Source organism: Agelaius tricolor, unplaced genomic scaffold (genome assembly GCF_023055355.1).
Source record: "Agelaius tricolor isolate 1412-34295 unplaced genomic scaffold, bAgeTri1.0.p SCAF_2, whole genome shotgun sequence".
Lineage (NCBI taxonomy): Eukaryota > Metazoa > Chordata > Aves > Passeriformes > Icteridae > Agelaius > Agelaius tricolor.
Genome location: NW_027269262.1, coordinates 54352015 through 54369666, shown reverse-complemented (window position 1 = coordinate 54369666; position 17652 = coordinate 54352015). Strand labels below are relative to the sequence as shown.

The window sequence follows — 17652 nt, the reverse complement described above, 5'->3', positions numbered from 1 at the left end:
AGTGAGTTAATTCCTTGTATCACTTTGCTTGTGCATGGCCTTAGCTTTCCCTATTAAACTGCCTTTACCTCAATCCATGAGTTTTCTACCTTTTACCCTTCCCATTCTCTGCCCAGTCCTGCTGGTTGGGAGAGTTAGCAAGCAGTTGCATGGGGCCTGGTTGCTGGCTGGGGTTAATCTATGACATGTATCTCTGTATAAAACTTCTAAATCATTTCCAGAAAAACTGGGGTTTGCATTTAGTAAGATATAGCAATGATGCTTTATTTTATATGTATCTATGAATAAATAGATAGACAGATATGGATAAATATCTAGGTTTTTCAACAGCATCTTAGCTGATATTGAAAGAAAAAAGCTTGTACCTTCTGGTATTAGGTTTAAAATCCAACTTTTGGACCCCATATGTTAGAAATCACTGATGTTATTCACTGCTTTTCCTACTCCTGCCCAGACAGTTTTAACTGGCAAGAATATAATAGTTATAATGTGGGAAACAATCAATTGATAACAGTCACTTGAGTTTGCAGAGAACTGTGAAAAGAAGAAACCTGAAGGCAGAGTGTTTTTATACCACCTTCTCTGTTCCTGTTTCTCCCTTCTCAAACATTTCTGACTTTCCATATCTTTAAATACTGATTGTAAGCCTGTCATTCTGTTGACTTTTTTAATGTACAATTCATGAAACAGCCCCTCATTGCCCCACAAATTGAGAACTCTTTGTGTCCTCATTTCATGTTTTGTAAGAAAGCAGGAATAATTAGACAATAACAAAGGAAATCTTGGCAAGTCTGAAGAGAAAATTCTCAGAAGAGAGATTTTGCTTATGTTTTTACTGCTCAAATTGTGCCTGCTCTTTGAGATGACCCAAAAACTGTGGTTCAATAAACACTGAAAGTACAAAGAATTCTCTCTCTCCTTCACTCCCATGCGCCTTCACACACATTAATGTAGGAGGCTCATAAAAGTCAAGCACCAGGGATGAGGGCCTTTATTTAGCCAAGGCATAATAATTTAATACAAGTGTAATGCACATAATGTGTTGACTTGCAAATGGAATAATCTAGGATCTTCAAACGCACACTTTCAATAAAACAGTAATTTAAGAACACTTTTTTAAACTAATGCATTCAGACAATGTATGCCTTCTCTATTACCTATTCATGAAGTTGCTTCTCCCTCATACACTTGAAATAAATGTTGAATTGACTTTCTAACTAATTATAGAACAGTGTTAAGCAAGTCACAGCACAGTAACTTCAGCTGTAGTGTCCTAAATGACTTATGTAAGACTAGAAGCACTTGGATTTCTTGGAAATAAGGATCTATTACTAAGACAAACTCCTCATCCTGTATTTGTAGAACACTCTTTCAGCAGACAAACATAAGCAGTGTTCTTTCTAGGTCACTCCTCCACATCAGGGAAATGGAAGTGAGGTTTATTAACTGAAATTTATTTTCAGCTGTACAGTCTTTTCAATCCTGAAAAGACACCATAAAATTGTCCTTTATCTCTTCAGACTGAAAGTGCACCCCCCTCATCAACTAAATGGATACCAAAATAGCTGAAACCTTACTAAAAAGATGTTCTTACCTACATTTTTCCATACACTGTATAGTCATTCTTCAGACTGCAAATTATATAAAAATAAACTTCAGTTAATAAATTTGATTATTACTAACTAAAGCATATTGAAATAATGATATTATATATAGTTGTGTTTCAGATATAAATTCTCAGGAGATAAAAGCTAACCCCCCCCAACATCAATCTCTCAGCATTCATTTGCCCAAGAATTTTCAGCCCATTAGAGGTTCCAGTCCCTACAGCTAAAATGTTCATCAGACTAAATAAATAAATAAATAAATAAATACTCCTGATTGTTTTACTGTAAAATGATGAACAACCTCCACTGGTTCTGTGCCAAGATATTTGTCATGCTCTGTCAGGACCCCAGATAAATCTTCAGATTTTCTTTCTGATAATTTGCTGCAGCCAGTCAGGGTTTGGTTTATTCATCCTCGTTTCCTACTTTCAGCCTGCCTATTTGATAGCTCTGGTCTATTTAGAGACATCACTGTTAGTGCTCTTTAGTGGAAGGAAGAGAGAATTTAGCCCCCATAGACAATTTACTGCAGCATTTAATGTTGCTTTCTCAGAGATTAGTAAAATTTTTGCTCTCTCTGATTTGCAGATAAATGTTAAATTCAGGTTATTCCTCACTCTACATCTTATAGAAGTCATTGTTATGAGCAGTCAAAATGTTTTGACATCTATTTTCTGTTCTTTCACTGAAATACTGCATATTTTTTTAAAGTTATGTTTTCCCTGAAATTCACAACATTTTGAATTAAATGCACACATGGGGCATATCTCAAGGAGCTTTTGCTTGACTACAGTCCATCACCATAAGCCCCATAAAGGCTTCATCCACTTCAATGTAACTTGTGCATAAAACTGAGGGGGCAGGGGTGAGGGAGGGACAGGACAACGTTGCAACAAGGGAAGCAATTTCTGAGAAGATTAGCCCATAAAAGAGGTCTTGAACAAAACTCCCGTTAGCCACTGCAGGAACATATCCTGTCAACACATTCCAGGGATGCTATTTTTCAGCCTAAAAGTCAAGGTTTTATTGAGGTAAAAGATTGTGCTGCAGTCCTGCCCCCTGTTTTACAGCCACATTGTGGTTTCTTTCAATCCATTTTCTTTCTTTAGCGCTCACTCAGTATAAATGATACAAGGGTCTGCTCTTTCTGAGCTTCTAATATGGCCCGGATTATTTCTTGGACACGGCAAAATACTTTTGCATTGGTGGGGGGGGGTGAGAGGTGGGCAGGGGGGTGTTGACTTTTTTTTTCTTTAACCAGAGGCAGAAAATGTGTCCTAAAGATAGGCTGATCCATTCTAGGCTTAAAGGGACTGCTGACTGCTAACTGACCTTTCTCTCTCATTTTCCTCTTTCTATGTGGGTGCTAAAATGAAGTTTGTTCCTGTATTGTTTGTTTATTTGTTTGCTTAAAACTCTATGAGTCTTTGAGTCATAATGATCCCTACATATAATTAGGGTTTTGGGTAGATGTGAATGACTATTGCAGCCATCCACCTTGTGATCTTTTTTGTTGTTTTGGTCTTTTTTTACTTCAAATCCATCAACAATGAGTTTACATTTATTTATTACAAAAAGCACTTTTGCTTTCTGTGTATTTTTAAATGCCGCAGATCCTTTAATGTCCAAAGGGAAGTGAAGGGACATCCATTTTCAGAATTAGTCATAAAGGCCTTATATAATTTTATAATGCCAAGCAGTTGATGCCTTTCAAGATTAATAGCCAATGCTATGTTGTAAAAATGCAGAATAAAAGTCAATCCTTACATGAGAGAGTTACAGCCTAAGCACATTTATCTCAGAAGGTCTGAGCTGACTGGTTTAGTTACTGGAGGTCTATTTTAGTGGTGAGTAGGTGTTTAAAAAGTATTTATATTATAAAGGTGCCCCCTCCAGACAAAAAAGGAGTTAAATTCACAGTACAGTGACAGACACACAGAAAAACAACTTCCCCACTAGATACATTAAACAGTAATAGCAAAAAATTAATTTAGGACAAAAATTATAACACCAAGTAGTAATAGCATTGGAAGTAACAATTTATTTGCAAAATGTATTTCTGTTTGTCAGTCTTTTGCAGCCACATTAGAAAGAAATACAAAGGAAGTAATACTTCATCAAGAAAAATATGCCTCTGGAAAGCACAAAATGTGAAGGAGGAGGAAATTTTTGTTGCAGTGTTTTGTTTTGGTTTGGTTTTTTCACAAATTGATTTTGTATTTTGCAGGCAGGCGTTTCATTGTAACAGAAAGTGAAGGTATTAATACATAAAACATACAGTTACCTTGCCTTTTACATGCAATACTCCACTCAATTGGTTACTGCCATGGAGATATTGTGCAGCCACCTAACACATCCCATCAGTGTGATGCTATGGTGGTTCCAGATTTCATCTGAACTTAAGTATATGGTGAGTCAGAGCTGGAGTCATGGCAGCATTTAATTAACCTGCTTAAAATATGTTGGGAAAATACCTATTTAAAGATACTTATTTCATTGTGTATTTTACCCCTAATATCATCCTTTCACTTCTGAACTATTATGAAACAGTGAAACATGACTTTATTTATAGATTCTTAGAATGATATTTTATATCCAAACTAGGTTTAGTGTAAGACTCTTCCATAGGTTCCAAAATTCTATTCAAAGTGTAAGATGGCTTTTTTTCAAGACGAAGAAGCTAGTCTCTATGTAATGTAATAATAGGTAATAATGGAATTAAAACAAAAAAAAAAAAGTACAATACATTTTCTCAAAGAGAGGATTAAAAGCTATTTTAAAATTAAATTTTAAAAAATGTGGGGTTTTAGTTGGACAAGTATTTAGTTGTGATAAGTAGAACTCTTTAAACACATTCTTTTCTGAGATATTAAGGAATTTACTCATTAAATTTCATTTCAAAGTGAATTGAGTGGCAGTTCAGGATCCAAGATTTCAAACTGGCTAACATTTTGATGCCATGCCAATACTGCACCAAAGGCCAGGAAATACTGCACTTTTTCCTTCTCATTTGGCTCACTTAGCAATGGTCTGTAAACTAGAGTCCGAAACATACTCTGAGAACCCGGCTTTTAGCTTTGACTCACAGAAGCAAAAAGCACATCTCCAGCTGCTTCCACCTATTGATCCACTTCTACAGTGCTGAAATACTTCTTGAAGTTGGTGTAGCTGGATATTAAACAAAATCATGCAACCTCATCAGAGAGATCCTTGAAGAGAAGCTGGAATCAGCACTTTAAAACTTTACGTATTATTTAGGTTGTGCATTTCTGACTAGCACCTGACCTGCTGTTCACAGAGAAATTCAAGTTGGTACCAGGGGGAAAAATCTTTAAAGATGAAGGTGATCAAGCACAAAAAATAATTATTTTACTTTATTTTACTTTTAGCCTGTTTTACAGACTCTCCATCCCTGACTACTTCAAAGTCAGGATGAAGTGATTTTTTCATTTTGTGCCAAAAGAACAACAGAAAACAAAACAAAACAAAAGGAAAGGGAGACAAAATCAGAATACCTTTCTGAAAAGCTACTTCCAGTCCTGCTGGATTTCTCCTGAACATCCAGGCTTCAGTCTGTCCTGGAGATGATCCCCACAGGGTGGCTAGCATCAATCTGTACCTTGCTTCTCTATAAACTGAAAAAAGAGTTTTATCTTGCACCCAGTGGTGTTACCTCAACTAAACAAGTGAAGTGAGAGTGTCTTCTGTATTGCAGGTAAAAATGGAAATTAATTTTGTTGATGCTAAAGACGGTTGAGTTTGAAGGAGACACAGTGGTTGACTTAGCTAAGAAAAGCAACTTTTTGAGTGCAGAGGACCCTTTTTATTCCTTTTATGAGCTGCTCTAACATTATATCTCTGTACAGATCGTGCTCTGTCATTTTGACTAAAAGCACTTTTATAATTTTATTTTTAAGAAAAAGTCAATAGAGTGTCTCTGAACATACCATCAAGTACTGTAAGTGGGACCTGAATCTTCTCTTTTTTTATAGGGCTAGGAAACAGCAATTTCTTTCCCCACAGTTTCTGAGTGGGATGGAAGTGGAAAAAAAAGAAAAAAAATTTTTTCCATAACTCCCTCCCAAAACAGTGATCTGATTCTCTTTTTTAGTAGTGACAGCTTCTTCCTATTATAAAAACCTATCTTCTAGTGATTACAAAAAGTATATTTTTTAAGCTGCCAGAACAGCTTAAAATGGCATATGACAGAGTGCATGACAAAAGAAATCTGACAGAATCCCTCCATCAATGAAGAGTCAGCCAGGGCAATGAACATGGTCATGGTCAAAGTTTTCAGTCAGCAACTGTATGTGCAATAACCCGAGAAATGTTTTGCAAACAATATTAATCCTGGTACAAATGTCTGTGTAAACCCTGCCTGGGTTTTCCTTCATAAAAGATTTGAGAAGTGACAATAACAGAGAGCCTTCTTTCAAGAAGAAATAATGAACTATTATTTAAGATCATGAAAAAAAATGAAGAGGGATTTACAATTATTTTCAAGTATCAGGATGCTGTAATACCACAAAGAGAAGTAACCCTAACCAAAAAAATTACAAGGATATTACTTACTCCTAAGAACTCAAAATTAGTTTGATTTGCTGTTAGATTTTCTATTCGTTCTTATATTGAAAATCTGTTGTATTTACCTCAGTCCATTTATCATTCTTGCTTCTGCAGAAAAAGCAAGTTTATTTTTAAAAAATCCCATTTTACTGCAATAGCTACAGTCTTTAGAGTTAATCCTCACTATTGTCCATCCACAATATACAGTATTGCTTACCTCACATACAGGCAAGAAAACTTTAGGAAAGAAATGTAACTTTACAGTAGTTTGTCCAAATAACAACAACTAGGGAAAAAATTCATTATTATGAATTTCTCTCTCTAAATGTGCAGAGCAGGCAGATTTCATCCTTCTTGAACCAAAACAAATGGTACAAGAATTTTCTTCTATTTTAACTTTTAAATAGGATACTACTAGGACCAGGACATTATGACTTAAATTTCCTTTTAGGAAAGAAATGGAAATCTATTATTAAGTATCATTGCTATACTTGGGCTTAAGGTAAAGAAAAAAAAAATCTTTCTCAAGGCCAGCTCTCCACTCCTACTTTGGTTATGATAGTTGGATCTAACTTGGTATTTACATGCTGGCATAGATATTGTGTCTAACATTTTCTTCCAGATGGATAACAATATACAGATTAACTTAAAATAGACATCTACTTATAGACCTTATAACAGCAAAAAGCAAAAAAGTGTTTCTTTTCTATTACAATTAATCATTGATCAAACATTTGTACCTGTCTTGCCCAGACTGGCACATGAAATCACAGTTTTCCTGTTTTCCTTACTCTAAGTGACATTTAAACTATTCAATACAGCTTCCCCTTCTTATTTATCTCAGCTCCTCTTTAAATCAATTAAATTTTGGCTTTCCCCTCCTCTCAAAGGTGCATTGAATTGGTATTTAAATCAAGAAAACATTTCCTTATTACTGACACATAAAAAACTGCAGCCCTTTGTTTGCAAGCACTTTCATGTTCTATTTACCCATACCCTCTCAGGAGTTTGTTATAGCAACATTAGGTATTAATTAGTGGAGCTGGCCCATTGTATACTTTGAAGAACTGGCACAAGTCACTGTGAGTTGGCAGGGATGCTGCCCAAATGCTGAGCTGATCACAGTAGAAGAGGATGTGGATGGCATGAGGACACCTCTCTAGAGCAGAGATTTCTATCACATTGTTGCCATTACAAAAACAAGTTGTTCATAGGGCCCAAGCAGATAAGAGCAAACAACATGCAGCCTTCCTCCCCTCATCACTCCCTGAAAAATAACTGTGTTTTAGTTCAGGAGAGTTTTTGTGGGTTTTAACAGCTTATCAGCTCTTTGAGCCTGCTCTGCACCCCAAGTTTTGGCTCTGTAAGGACAAAGCTTAAGCTCAATGACTAATATGGAAACTTGTCACTTCTTTTCCACAGTTTCCTGAATCTGGTATTTCATATGTGTAATAAGGCTACAGCATCTCTTTCTTCTGTAATTTCAAGAGAAATCTTCAAAGAGAATCTCAGTCACCTTCTTGTAACTATGGTGTTGTCTTCCTTTACAACATGGTTTTATAGAAAAAGGTGTAGGGGCTTTTCCTTAGCTTACACTCTTTTTCCAAGTCACATCAGACCTTAAAGTGACTAAAGGGAGAATGTGATGCACATGCAAAATAGACTCTTGAGGGGGTTTTAAATTTTTCAAATACTTAGTTTTAAAAAAGAAAAATAAATACACATTCAAAAGAGAAGACCCAAACCCACACAGCATCTCCACCACAGGCAACATGGAACACCAGTTTGTTTTTGGAGGCCAAAAATAAGTCAGACAAAATATTGATTAAATCTTTATTAATAAAAAAATCTTAGTATAAAAAAAGGTCATTCTGTATACTTAGAGAACAGACCAGGATGAAACTATACAATAGCAGTAAAGTAAGACACAAGTCAATTTAAAGACCCTTGCAATCAAGTTTTCAGAATTGTGCTCTTTTCTGTTGTTATCTGCCATGCCTTTATTGCCTCCACCAAGACTGCAAACTCCCTGAAGCAACCACTTGATACACCTTGGAGTTATGCATACCATTAAACCATTAGCCTGCAATAAAAAGATGTTGCCTACATTAATGTTTGCTACTGTTAGTTCATCCAGTGATGGACAAATATCCAGCAGGTTTAATGACAGTACATCAAAAAGTTGCATAGATACTTGTCACAAATGTTATCATCCAGCCAAATACTTGTTATTTTCCATAATCCTTGAAGCATTTCAGTCATGCCCAGTAGAATAAACAACTGTTATACTAATTAGCTTCATTTCGTCTTCAGCATTGCCATGTTATAGAGCCTTTCAAGAGCATGACAAAAGTACACTTGGATAACAATAATGTGATTACTTTGAGTGGAATCCTTTGCCAGACCTAGCCCTCATAACTAATCTGGCAGAGAGCACAATATTGATAGAATTTTTCACTTAGGAACAAGTAGATCTTTAAGCCACAACAAAGTAGGCAGAGAAATCTAAAACAAACTAGAAGTATCAACTCTGATTAAGGTTGTTCTTCTCCTTGGAAAAGGTCTGTTTCCATTAGGATTACTGGTTTTGTGCATCTCCTCTATTCTGTCCTCAAATACCAGCATACATAGGTAGGAATGAAAGTGGTACCTGGGTATTTGAAGTTGGGATCTATGCACTCTGCTCGATCAAAGAAACCAAACTGATTATTGCTTCTACATATAATTGGGTTTCTATAAGCAAAGCTATTAACAAGCATTCTTGTAAACTTACACCCTGTAACTGGCACACAAATACTGGAAAAAAGACATGTGCCACATAGCAGTCCTACTCAGGATTATATATCTGAATCTTGTTTACATCAGTGTGACTGCCTATAGAGCTGGTATCTTAAAGGCAACTTAACTGAATCACCTATTGCAAAGCCATTCAATACACATCTTCCTCCTAAATCTATCATGTCTTATTTTTTTCTGTCACTTTTCTCTAATTATTCAAGTCATCAGGATGTTTATTCCTGGAAACTTTCATTAGAGAGACATCACAAATTATGGCAAATCTGGAACACAGTAGGCCATGGATATGTCCATTAAGCAATATCATTTTAGCTACTGAAAAAATATTTGGAAAATACATTTTTCCACTCTCCTAAAGGTTTTGTTTTCCTCTTGCAGCTGAACCCAGACGTTAGGAAGATCCCAAGCCTCTTGAAAAAACAAGTCTGTATGTAGCATCTCAGTCAGAAAAGCCATCATGCTGTCCTTTTCAACTGTTGGTACTGCAGAAATACATATATAAAGGTTAAAAACATAATTTTCACTGTATTTACCTCAAAAATATTTATTTATCTGCCGAAGTATTTTTAATGCTTATTAAAATTCATATCAGCTTTTTAACATAAAGTAAAATGGCCAAACTGTATAAATGGTTGTGGAAGTTGTATAGATAGATGATTAAATAAACATCACCATAAGTGTGAAACAGTAATAGGCACTGCCACCTGCATAATGTGAAGTAGCATATGAGTTCATTTGTTAAAATGAAAACATAGAAAGGTTGCATAGCATTACACTTGATGTATATTCTACTTAAATCATCAAAACAGCATTGCACCTCACCAGATGGTTTTAGCTGATTATGACTTGTTTACTAACACTGTTACCAAAAGGAATGTAGATCAAGTAAGTTATCCCCACTGTTTTAAAAGCAGGACTCACCTGCTTGCTGAGAGTGTTTTTCTGCCAACAGTTGGTGGAGAGGGCTCACTGTGGAAGAAGCTTTTTATCCACCAATGTTTATCAATTAACTCTGGTAACCCTGCCAGAGGAGAAAAGCCCACAACATTAGACACTGGATGAATAACAGGAAAAACTGAAAAGTGTTTCAAAGAAGGGAACAATACCATTCAATGCTTTGTCCTGGTCTGTGATGTTCACAGCATCCAAACAGCAGGAGGAGCTGGAAGAAACGCTGGATTCCGAGTTCAGTCTTGCTGTTCGTGGAAAACAGAGACACACGCAATAAAAAAAAAAGTGCTTTGAGAGAGTGCACTCTTTATATGTCAGGAGCTTTTCAGACATGCTGCTACCTCAGAGGAAACAATTTCACTGAGCCACAGAGTGTAACCGTTCTACTACAGTTTTCATAAGAACTTTGATATCAGTTTCTCTCTCACTCTACTCACACTTCCCTGAAAAGCATACTGAGATCTGTCTGCATAACTTTCACTGAAATCACTGACAAAGTCTAACATCATGGCCACACTGCTGTCAAGACAAGCAAGTAAAGCAAGTACATCCTTGAACATTTATGTCCACAACAACCCAATTGCCATGATTTCCCTTGTGACACAACTAAATACTACACTCCCATTAGTGTCCATCGTGGACCTAGGAATACTAACACACCACGGGTACTCTCAAAGCAGTGATTATTTCACATATTTAGAAACAAAAATGTGAATTGATTTGTATTGTGTCTAAATTTGCAAAGTAAATAGTAAGTAAAGTAAATAGGAAGCACAGGTAGAAACCATGACTTGCTAAGCTAGAACTTTTTCTAGGTCATGTTTTATAATTAGATTCATGTATGTATATGTATGTACATATATATATGATAACCCTAATAAATAATTCTAAGAAGAGTAGTTTTTTTTTAAAGGTAGATTAATAGCCAGAAGAAGATAGTCATTAAAACTAAAGTTCTGTGATATGAAAAAGTCTCCAAGAAATTAAAAGCTATTTAGGCAAAGACAACTCTGCCTCCAGCTCATCCAGAAATTACCCGAAACACTTTCCAACACTTTTCCTGAGTGCCAACAAGCCGGCCACTTTCTCGGGAGAGGCTCGGGAGGCTCAGCAGCCTCCCCCCTCCAGAGGCGCTCCCCAGGCAGAGAGAAAGGAAGAAGGGAAAGAAGGGCGGGGGGCGTGTTTGGGGACAAGGCGCAGCTCCAGCCCCGCCGAGCACTCACTCCTGTAGTACTGGTTCTTGGCCAGGAGGCAGCCGGCGGACGGGACGGAGGCCATGGCAGCGACTCGACGGGGAATCCGGTTTTCTCCGGGAGGAGCCTGCGAAGGAAAGGATGGACGCTCTGTGCCGGGGGAAAGGACGCGCTGTGCCGAGGGAAGGACTCGCTGCCCTGTCGCTGCGGCTCAGCTGCGTGAGGGCCAGCGGCTGGGCAGAAGCAGAACCTAGGCCCCACTCCGCACCGAGCCCTGCCGCGGCCGCGGCCGCCCTTTATGGGACGGGCAGGCGGCTCCCCCCGCCCGGGGGCGGTGGCACAGGCGGGACGGGAGCGAGGGGATGGGAGGGGACGGAGCCCGCGGCCGCAGCCGCCCTGCACCGCCCGGGTCGGCCCGGGACAGGCCCTCGGCGGCTTCCGCGTCCCCGCGGCGGCCCCTCGGTGCCCGCTCCTGCTTGTCGTGCCGAGCACATCGCTGGAGTGGGGACTGGGAGCTGCTAGTTAAATATTCTCTTCCCTATGGAGAATGGGAAGAGCAGACAGGTGCCGGTTTGGGTAAAGATTTTTGTTCAGAATCGCGAACGTGGCTATGCGTATACACTAATTTCTTTAGTGAAGCCAAAGGACTTATCTCCACTCTGACGGTAATGATTAAAGCCTGTGATCGTGTAGTCTTGGTAAAATTAGAATGAAGTCCAAGATAAATCACAAAACTACTTTTACTTTCCCAAGATAAATGCACAGCTCCTTTTCATTGTTGTAATCATATTGTATGGCAAAACTAGTACAACAGTGTGTGACCTCATCTTTCACAATTGTCAACAGAAAAAGTAGCAAACAGCTTTGGCTATTTGGTTTGCTCCCACTCCACAACAAAGTGGAGTCCTTTTTGTCCTTTTTTTTTTCCTAGCAGGGGCTGTGAGTAAGAACACAGAGGTGAAGTGTGTGTGATATGATGTTGCTGTCACATCTGCTTGAATAGTGAATTCGATCTCAAATGATAAGGACATAGCTCATAATAGCTCCTGGCATATTTATCATGGTGTAAACCACACTTCAGGGAAACCACCTCTAAAACAATACCCACACAGCATTTGTAGCAGGTAAGCAGAGTGTGTTTTCATAGGCCTTTTTACTGATGTGCTGTCAGAGTCTTGACGATGTGGTGGTCTCTCCTGAGCAAAGACTGAAGGCTCATCACTGAGAAATCTGCAAGATAGACACAGGATATTCCTTGCAGATGACTTCATACCAAGCACTAACACCAGTTACCCCATACATTTATCCTGTCATGTAAAAAAGCACTGTAAGAGTAGTAGTACTCACTGTTGCAGGTTCTTGTTTATGGATATCTAAATATATTACCTTGTTAATATATTCATTAATATTCATTAATTCAGTGTATCAGTCACCTCGTTTCCTGCCTTAGTAATCAATTTCCATTTTCAGTCTTGTTCTATTTGAAGGCAATAAATTTCTGCAAGACCTCATTTGTTTTTGTCACCATAAATGCCTTCACACTGAGGACTCTGTTGAATTGTCAGATCCATTCCTGAAAGAGAAGTGTCTTCCCAAAGAGCCATAAGAAATGGTCTTCTTGGGCTGTGAGGGTGGGCATTTGTAGTGATAGCACTGTGTCCTAGACAGAGCTGGTAACATTATCATTTATTGTATCTGGTTTTGTCTTTCAGTTTTAAAGTCCTGTTTTAATGTTTTGGTAATGTTCATTGGTTTGTCAAGGACATCAGAAAAGCTGTTTAGGCTCTAACATGCCCAAGGTATAGGCTTTGTACTTTACAAGGAAACAGACATAATTTTCTCTCTTGCAAGTCTCACAAACAATCCATCCATTTCAGAGCCATGCCAAAATACTCAGGAGCTGGGGAACACCAGGTCTGTAAAATTTTCAATTGCTTCACTGCTGCATGTGTATAATTTGGCTTTATCATTTAGTATACATGGTCATTTACCACTTTTGGTTTGAGCCTTTTTTAATGCACTGGAATAGAAAGGGCTTATTTAATGAGACATTTTCCACAATTTTTCTCACTTAATCTGTCATTATGTCCTATCTATTGTATTTTCTTTTAGTAAAAATACAGCACCCTCTGAATGTAGAACTGCAGGTTTCCCCAGTGTTTTTTCTTGCATGGTCATTCTGGCAGACTGTTTCTAAAACACTGGCACAATTATTTTAAAGTATAGCTGCAAAACCAAGCCATGCTATTATCTTCAGCTAACAAGAGAGAATTCTGAGATCCATAGGAGCTGAGATAAAATTTACCAAAAATCTTACATGTCTCATATGAGAGCTGTTTAGTACTTTATTTTTTTATAACTGCTTCATGCCATACTTCATTTACCCACTTATAGCTGTCATTTATTTCAGATCCAGATTTAAGTACTCAGTGTGTTGATAAATCAGATTCTCAATCTTTGAAACAGTAAAAAACTTGGTCAATGGCCACCTACTATTAAGTAACTCACATAGCATCAATTACAAACTCAGGGGCACGGTTGCAATTTAACTTTCAAGACAGCATTCAATTGCCTTAACCACTGACCCATTATTTTCTCCCTGGAAGCCTTGGCTGCATCACTTCTCAAATTCTGTCATGAATATGGAAGTAGTCCTATTAAATACATGCTGTAGTCTCTTGAATATAACAAACTCAGTTCATATCCATGCTTTATGCAAAAAGAGGCAGGGGTCCTATGAAATAAATAATATATAAATAAATACATAATCCCCAATTTTGTAAAAATTTGTTTACAAAATGTACATTTCCAACCCCTTGAATTAATAATACTATGACCTTAAAAATAGCGTTAATATAACATTTGTGTATGCATAACTATTAAATAGAGGCTGTTTTGTTTGTGATCCCATGAAACATGGATACTTCTTAGAAAGTAACTTGAAATGAAAAATTATATCAATATGACTGATTAAATGGATCAATCTCCCACCATATTGTGCCAGGATTACCTGATATAACCCTTTATTGTACATTAAAAGCAAAACGTCACTGTCACAAAAAGAAAAACAAACAGTCTATATTGAGTTACACTTTGAAGCTGACCTGTTAATTATTCACCAAAAAAAGTTTTTCTGATAAACTTAACTACTCTTTCACTTCTTGGAACATCTGTGAGCCTGGTGCTTTCTGGGGACTTGTTTTGGGTATTTATTTCCATGCGCTTTTATGACTTTTTTTTTAACTTTTCCTTACCACTTAACCTTCTCTAAGAGTACTGTGGCATTAGAAATTCTACAGTGTTGCTTTAGAGCTGTGTCCTGTGTATGACTATATGGGTGCCCTGACAATATTTAGAGAGATGTGAACAATTTTAGTGAAAGTAGCTTTCTGAATGCATATGCAGAAAGGTACTGTTTTAGCACATTAGGGTTGAATATTCTCTCCCCACAAGCCTCTGGAAAATCAGATTTTGCACCTTTTCATAAGTCACAGAATCACAGAATAGTCTGAGTCTAAAGCACCTAGAAGAATCATCAGGTCCAGCTGTTAAGTGAATGGCACATACAGGGATTGAGCCCACACCTTGGCATTATTAGCACCCTTCTCTAACCAGCTGAGCCAATCTCAAAATTAATCTTATTACCCTTTCACAGCTAACATTTCATTCCAGTTTTTTACAGAAAGTATAAATCACTCTTTTTTTTAAGGGCAGTATGTACCAGTTCTCCATGAGAAGACCAAACTTCCCTGAGTAGTATTTTGTAATGGATGTATTAACATTTTTAGAGAACTTTCAGAAATGTTTCCTTCATGGATCTGTTAGTAACTCCAATTATTCACTATTTCTCTCAACTAATTGTTTTGCATACCTAGTCTGTCAGATTTTGAAAAGAGTCTATAAAAGAGGCTTGCATTAAAGAAACTTCATCGTTCACTATGTGAAGTAAAAAAAACTTTGCCATGCAGAATTTACTTATCAAAACCTGTTTAGTTTGTTAGCTGCTTCCAAGGACCAGTGCCATCACTTACTTTTTTCATTCATTTATTTTACTTTTCAAATATTCCTCCAAGCCAAACAGCTCAGCAGGAATGCAGGGCTCATCTATCAAAAACAAGAGGAGTTGAGGTATTGATGGCAGTGTGAGACATATAAATGGCAGAGTGAGAGGTGGCAGGGGAATGGAAATTCATATTGTATGTAGCCTGCAAAAGATACATGGAGCCATAGAGCTGCTGGGGACAGCCTGAGCACAGAAGGGACAAGAAAAATTTTTCTTCACCACTGCAGTCTGTGACACCACTGCAAATCATCAGCTCTGTAATAATGACCACTCCCAGTAATGAGCTGATTGTTTACTGAGCTGTGACACTTTCTTTCATTGTTTTTATTTTTAATCTTTACTACAAATATGAATATAAATTTGGCAAAAAAAAAAAATGAAGCAAAACCTTTGATGGAGAGAAAAAGATTTCTTTTTCCTGACCATTTAAGATATTGGATGAGAGAATACTAAAAGCAAAGGGTAACTACTGATCTCTAGAGCGCATGGAGTACACCTCTGAATGATGCACATTGCCAAAAATGTCAGCAAAAGCAGGGAAAACACATACTTTTACATACAAATTGCATGGCAAAAATACTGAGAAAGACTGTACGTTTCTAAATTGTTAGTACGTCTTTGTGCATTTACTGTGAAATGACAGTTTTCAAAGGCTAAAAGTTACAAATTTCTCTATATTCAGTCCAATTCATGTCCAATGCAACACTACACTCACACAAAAAGAAGGACATTTTAGCATTTGTCACTTTAGTTTTGTCTTAGCTCTTAACTGAAGCCATTTTTCTTTGGATCCCTATGCAACAAGCTGCACAAACTTCTTCCATCAAGCTACATCTTTTACATCTTTCTCAGAAGGATTATGAATACTTGGACTTTTTGTTACTTTTGTTTCTCAAGTATTCTGAAGAAGAAGATATAAGCTCCCAGTATCACCAAATATAAGGATTAAAAATTGTATTCCTACAAAACAGAATATGCAATTGATTGAAATGTAACTGAATAAAGCAAAACTGAAACATGTTTATATTATGTTTATATTATATCTGTTTATTATGTCCCTGGAAATTTATTGATCTATAGAGATGAGAAAAGTTGGCTGGTTATGCAATTTCACACCCATTACTGAGATGCAGGGCCAAATTGCATATTTTTAATACTCTTGTCCATTTTGGTTAAAACAAACATTTTATTGAATAGCATCCACTTTTTCAAATTGCTGTAAAGAGTACTGTGCATTTTTGATATACACCCACAGACTCTTTTCTCATTCACTTCTGTACCTACTCTCTCTCTGTCCTTGCAGGAAGAATGGACTCACCAGTTTGAGCACAACCTGTCACCTCTGCAAAGGCATCCTAGAAGGCTATAGTGGCCCATCATGCCCATCATATTCCTCAGCACTGAGACATGCTGGCATCCTCACTTCTTTACTAGTTGTTCTGTCACCAGGCCAGATGCTCAGAACAGAGCAGCATGAGGTGCAAAAAGAATCAGGGAACTTGTGAATAAGAAGAACATATTCATAATTTTGCAGCTGGAAAATTTCCCATTAACCTAGCAACAGAGCTGGCCCAGGACATCACAGAGCTGAACTGTTCCAAAATTAAGAAGCCAAAGTCTACTTTTACAGCTTTCTTAGAGCAAACTGTACATCCTGAAGGTGTGGCAGACTTACATCTATATGGTGAGGTTGTGACAGCAACACCTGAAGAAACATTAAAGCCTTAATTCACTCACAAATCCCTCCAGCATGCAGAGGAGGAAGGCTGGCTGTGTCAGACTTATCACACCAGGATGTCAGGTCAGATTCTCAGTTCATTATGCTTGTTGTTTCCTTCTTCTCTCAAAATTTAACCAGTTGACCTCAGAAGTGCAAACACTATTAGGACTGATTAGGGACTCTGCCATTTTTTCTAGACTCCCACACACTTAATTTCACCTCAGAGTTTAAATATGCTTAGTACCATTCTTTGGCCCTGAGGACAACTGTTATGAAATGGCCAACAGGCACACTGTTTTATACTGCAAAATAAGATGTTTACAACCAAAATGATGAAGAATTCTCTCTTGCTTGTGTTAAAACCCAAGCTGCTTGGCAGTTTTTTGGGAAAAAGCCAGGGAAAGCCCTAAGCCATTCCAGGACATTTCTAATTATCTTAATAGAATGGACAATCATGTTCTGTCTCCTGTCAAGGTTCCCTGGCATTAATTCAAGGGTTAGTTAATTTAATGTGACGTCACCGGTGCCTAGTGTAAGATCCAGTCCAATAAGCTGGCAGACAAATGACTCTGCTAGGCATCCATTTGAAAACCTACCATGTTTAACATTTGGGTGTAGATGGCTAATTAGGGTCCAGTTATTGCATTTCTTTAGATCTTAATGGATCTAATGCAGTGGCAGTTTCCATCTCCACAGATGCTGCTGGCAGGAAGTCCTTCTCTGAGGCTTCTGCAAAGCTGCCTCCACACACACGGT

At 37.6% G+C, this 17652-nt stretch overlaps 1 protein-coding gene across 1 annotated transcript; it reads right to left on the bottom strand.

Annotated features, from left to right (window-relative positions):
* Positions 1 to 7992: 7992 nt before the first annotated feature.
* Positions 7993 to 11277, bottom strand: PPDPFL (pancreatic progenitor cell differentiation and proliferation factor like). The gene is made up of 4 exons (XM_071419242.1): positions 11144 to 11277; positions 10076 to 10165; positions 9891 to 9990; positions 7993 to 9451 (listed from the first exon to the last, which is right to left on the bottom strand). The coding sequence occupies exons 1-4, from the start codon at positions 11196 to 11198 to the stop codon at positions 9439 to 9441; spliced, it is 258 nt and encodes an 85-aa protein (XP_071275343.1). The 5' UTR covers positions 11199 to 11277; the 3' UTR covers positions 7993 to 9438.
* Between the last annotated feature and the right edge of the window lie 6375 nt (positions 11278 to 17652).

Coding starts and splice junctions, on each gene's coding strand:
- PPDPFL (XM_071419242.1), bottom strand. CDS start 11,198: ATGGCCTCCGTCCCGTCCGCCGGCTGCCTCCTGGCCAAGAACCAGTAC. Junction 10,166..11,143: donor CAAGAACCAGTACTACAGGA/GTGAGTGCTCGG, acceptor TTCCACGAACAG/CAAGACTGAACTCGGAATCC. Junction 9,991..10,075: donor CCAGGACAAAGCATTGAATG/GTATTGTTCCCT, acceptor CTCCTCTGGCAG/GGTTACCAGAGTTAATTGAT.